At 34.7% G+C, this 5,426-nt stretch overlaps 1 protein-coding gene across 1 annotated transcript; it reads left to right on the top strand.

Annotated features, from left to right (window-relative positions):
• The first annotated feature begins 404 nt into the window (after positions 1-404).
• LOC128559681 (perlucin-like protein) lies at positions 405-5,426 on the top strand. Its single transcript, XM_053552013.1, has 5 exons — positions 405-536; positions 2,409-2,494; positions 2,976-3,066; positions 4,680-4,896; positions 5,352-5,426. Exons 1-5 carry the CDS (start codon positions 488-490, stop codon positions 5,371-5,373), a joined length of 465 nt encoding a protein of 154 aa, XP_053407988.1. The 5' UTR covers positions 405-487; the 3' UTR covers positions 5,374-5,426.

Here is a 5,426-nt window from a genome sequence, read left to right as displayed (position 1 = left end):
CGGTGTTTCGGTACATTTTATGATAGTTTGGCTGATATTTACGTTGGAGAAAACATTAGCGAATTCGGTCAGTTCGCGGAATTCACCAATATTTCTACCTCGCTGACTTATACCTTAGTTTGGACTGAAACTCAAAAGGTACGCGTTTCCAACGCTATTCGGTATATTTGCTAATAGTAGTTTGGACCTCAAACTGTATTAAAATTTCCCATTTCAAAGATAATTTTGAAATTGGTTCTGTCGGAGCCTTATCAAAGCATGATTTTACTAAAATGCTAAATTAGCTCCCTATTTTAGCATGATAGATAAATAAGAACAAATCTACGTGTTAATACAATTTATATATAGAAACAATTACGTTTGATTTACATTGCACTCAAAAACCACCATTTTTGCAACAAAATATTGTTCTTATCTTTGCTTTGTTTCAGGGCTATTCTATAGTATATACGTACACTGCATTAGATTAAACAGACTGTGTATAACAATGATTTTATCAAGGACTTTGGCTTTTGCTCTGCTTTACTGCTATAGAGGTGACTTGTTTATTTTTGCATTTTTTTTGTTTTATTGTCAGCACTCTGTATTCATATACCTAGTATATTATTTAGCAGTAACTCAAATAGTGCAGCAACATGCAATTCCTCATGTTATCACTGTGTTTGTTTTTATACCTTGTAAATCTTTCGACACACAATAGTCTAAAATGATGGTCGACACACATAATATTAAAATCCCTTGATGAATGACAGACAAATTGTGGACGAACGGACAGATGGACGGAACAGTGCAATCATATAATCACCGAAATTGGTTTTCAACCAGTAGGGGACGAAAAACAATTAACATGATGTTGGGGTCAGCGGCGCCGAGTCTTTGATAAAAAAATATATATTTTAAGAACATTTTATTGTGTGTCTGTTAGATATTTGAATTCAAACGGTTAAGCCGTAAGTGGACCGGATGATGGCATAGACAAGAATTTAGACTTCATGTTTAATTTGTTCACAAGCATGCCGTCTACTTTGCCAAAAGTTAAGAAGTTAATATATGCTCCCGGTTTCAAGCAACAACAATTGCCACGAAGAGAGAACAGAAAACCGTCAGGAGATTATTCACTCTTCGGGACAGTTATTGCCTCATGGCGGTCAACATCAAAGTTAGAATATCCACTAAACTGATAATAGAAATTTCTATATCGTTTTCGTTTTTTTTTTCTTTTTTGTCAAATTCCATTTCACAGGGACAAAAGGCAGCCTATTATAGAACAGTTTTGAGGAATGGTCTTAAAACTATCATATAATATTGGACTTAAGATATTGACTAGTTCCATTCACTGAAACTAAGCTAAAAAAAACAAAAACGAATCGTCTTTAATGGATGTGTCTAAATTTATCAGTGAATAGCTTAAAACTGACTTAGTTTTACATGGAACCAACTGAATAAGTGGTCATAAAACTTTGACACCATGTTAACACAAGTCATGTATACAATATACTGTTGTCAATATCAGGTGGGGCCTCCGTGTCCGAGTGGTTAAGGTCGCTGACTTCAAATCACTTCCCCCTTATCGATGTGGGTTCGAGCCTCACTCGGGGCGTTGAATTCTTCATGTGAGGAAGCCATCCAGCTGGCTAACGGAAGGTCGATGGTTCTACCCAGGTGCCCGCTCGTGATGAAATAATGCACGGAGGGGCACCTGGGGTCTTCCTCCACCATCAAAGTTGGAAAGTCACCATATGACCTAAAATGTGTCGGTGCGACGTTAAGCCCAACCAACCAACCATCAGGTAATTTCATTGATGTTTGTGATCAGAAGATATTTTAAGAACACATTTAGCAAGCAGATCTGAAATATTTAAAGCCTATATTTTGACAGCAATGATTGTATTGAGAGTTTGCATTTTAGATAAAGACAAAATATTGTATCAATTCACACGGAATGAATTTTACAGTAAGGGTCGAATAGTAGGTACAAAATTCGGACAGTTGTTTTCATTAAACAATACTAAAGCAGATAAGCAAAATATCATAAATTTGACATGGAAGTCGCTGTAAGTTGACATTTCGTTATTGCGTAACACGTAAGCTTGGCTTTCCATTTTCAAGAATAATACCAGCTAGAAGACTGAAAAAGTTCTTGGCTCATTTGTCTCTATTTATAGCAACATGCTTATTTAAAGGTCTGTTTTCTCTAGCAATATTTCCTTTACTTTGGGAATATCTCATTTTGCCGTTTCTCTGGGGTGGTATTTTTGTTTTAAAGTTTTTGAACAAACTTAAGACTTCAACGTTAACAGAGACTAATGTTTTTGTTTGTGATATGGAAGAACGACAACAGTATATCACATAGGTTCATACTCCTTGCCATATACACATGGTTATATACCTTGTTATTACCCTTTCAGCCTTTGGTTGTCCAAACGGATGGATGACACATGATTCTTCGTGTTATCATTTCAGTCATGATACAGAAGAATGGGCAAGTGCGGTGGTAGGTTTTACAATATTCGATAGTTTTAATGAATAATATTGAAATTCAAAATGAACTGTTGATGGGTTGATTGCATTGATTGCATTTTGGAAACCCACAACCTTACTACTATAAATTCAGTTTTGAAATTTGGTAATATAAATACAAAATTATATTCCTTTGTAGCAGAGTTCGTTTATTAAAAAGTAATATGAGCCGTGCCATGAGAAAACCAACATAGTGGGTATGCGACCAGCATGGATCCAGACCAGCCTGCGCATCCGCGCAGTCTGGTCAGGCTCCATGCTGTTCGCTTTTAAAGCCTATTGGAATTGGAGAAACTATTAGCGAACAGCATGGATCCTGACCAGACTGCGCGGATGCGCAGGCTGGTCTGGATCCTTGCTGGTCGCATACCCACTATGTTGGTTTTCTCATGGCACGGCTCTTATATATGCATGACTAAAACGATGATGCTTGTACGGATGTATAAACATTTCAGGCAATATGCAAAATACTTGGTGGTCACCTTGTGGAAATAGATGACGCAACCGAAAACCTGTACCTTGTATCCCAAGCAAAACTTTTGAATAGTGAGTAATTCTACTGTGCATTTCAACAACTACTTGACTCGTTATTTGACACGTCATTCCCGTTTTATTACCTCATCGGTTAAACACTTGCGCTTTTCAATGTGTGCTAAAAAAAAGTTTCCGGTCATCGATATATATTTACAGCTGGCTTATCGGCCACCTACGTTTTATGTGTCGTGAACGTTTACTTAAAAGCCTAATATGGTGACCCTGAAATGACTTGAGACACATTTATTTTCATCAGGAGCCTGATTTTTTATATCGTAATATGTAACCTTATTTTGTAAACACGAAATGTATTTCGTAAAAGTGCAATATTCTTTCGTTAAAACGTAATATTATTTCGTATAAACGTAATATTATTTCGTTAAAACGTTATAATATTTTGTAACAACGTAATACTATTTCGCATTTTTACGAAGAATAATATACGTTTATACAAAATATATTTGGTAAAAGAACTCCAAAATAATAGTAATAATAGTATTTCGTGATAACGAAATAATATTACGTTTTCACAAAATACATTTCGTAATAAAGAAATAATTTTACATTTTTACGAAATATTATTACTTTTTTACGAAATAATTGTACGTTTTTTTACGAAGTATTATTACGTTTTAACGATTACGTTTATACGAAATACATTTCGTATTTGCGAAATAAGATTATGTTTTTACGAAATACATTCCGTTCTTACGAAATAATATTATGATATTACGAAATAAAATAAGATATAATTACGGATGATAATTATTATTGTTTCTCATGTCACTTTAAAGGCACCGTACAAAAACATTCAGTATTTTTTTTTGTAACACATTTTAATTCATTATGTCTATTTACTCACAGACACTTACATTCAAACGCATAATAACGTCCTAGCAAGTGTTTTTATAGTATCACAATCTTAATAAAAAATTAAAAAATCATAAGAACGTAGACTGAGAAAACTACTATAACTCGTTTGATCCAGTCTAAAGCTCTGTAGAAGAAGAGCACATGATAACTTTACAATCACTAGCACGTCTGTCGAGATTTTTCTTGTAAGTAAATACAGAACGAAGTCTTTGATCAGATCTAGATCCAACTGCACACAGATGCAATTATTTCATCAGTAAAGGTCAAGATCAGTCTCTTTGTGAGTACGTAAGTCATGGTCAGTAGCATCGTCTCAACGAATGCGAGTTATCACGTTTTCATGCTTAAAAATGCGTTATCTTCCCTTTTAATTATATTATACCTTTTTTGGGTACCTGGATATTCAAGAAGTCCGGTAGTAGAAAAGCACGAGTGCACGTCAATTTTATTTCCTTTCATATATGCCGAAGTTCATGTTGCTTTACACAGAAAGATTTTCATAACATCTTGAGCTTGTATGTGTGAGAGATGTCGTAAATTATAATACATGTATTTATACAAGTTACCATAATTGCTCTAGTTGTATGCTTTGCACTGAATCAATTATCGATAAAATCGGCCGAAAAAAAAACACCATAGCTACATCAAATGCAAAATGTTCCAGGTGGTCTGTTTTGTTTTTAAAGTTTAATGAAACAGGCATATCTCAAGTTTGGCTGTAACATGTAGCAATAATTTCATTCGTATTTCAGAATCATTTTGGATAGGACTGAATGATCTGCAAGAGGAGAATTCCTGGGTTTGGGTAAACAGCAATACGCCTGCCTCCTACACCCACTGGCACCCAGGACAGCCGGACAATGGTGCAAGTAATGAAAATTGTGCCCATTTGTACCCAGGCTTCAGTTTTTCATGGAATGATAAGCAGTGTTATACTCATTACAACTACATATGCGAGAAAGCCGCTGAGTATGAATTAGTTTACTTGATTAGATATTGTCATTTTAATAAAATATTTTTTAGGAAATCAGGTAAAATTATTATAATGACAAATTACCAAATAGAAAAGCTGTACACTTCAAGTGATCAATTCTTGTATTTTCTTATTTAGTAATAGAATGCATATCTAATGTCATCGCTGATCAATGAATATTATTTTTTAATTATACAGATGTTTAATGATGACATACCACCAGTATACCGGTAAAAAAAATTTTCTCTTGGGTCTGGTGGCGAGGTAATTAGGGTGTTTGATTTTGAATATTTTGTCAATGACCACTATTCGTTCCGAACTAAACTTGGGAGGTAGTTCTACCTAGATGCTCGCTTGTGCTTGAAATAATGTTTGAAGGGACACTAGTGGTATTCCTCCACCACTGAACTAGATGCAAACAAGATCGAAACTATTTTTTTCTCCTTTCCAGAGGCTCAGAGATTGTTGGATAGTTGATTGCAGTCTTGCTTTATGTTGTATATGAGAATAAAAAGTAGACATTTCA

Source organism: Mercenaria mercenaria, chromosome 9 (genome assembly GCF_021730395.1).
Source record: "Mercenaria mercenaria strain notata chromosome 9, MADL_Memer_1, whole genome shotgun sequence".
NCBI lineage: Eukaryota > Metazoa > Mollusca > Bivalvia > Venerida > Veneridae > Mercenaria > Mercenaria mercenaria.
This window is presented reverse-complemented; position numbering and strand designations above follow the sequence as displayed.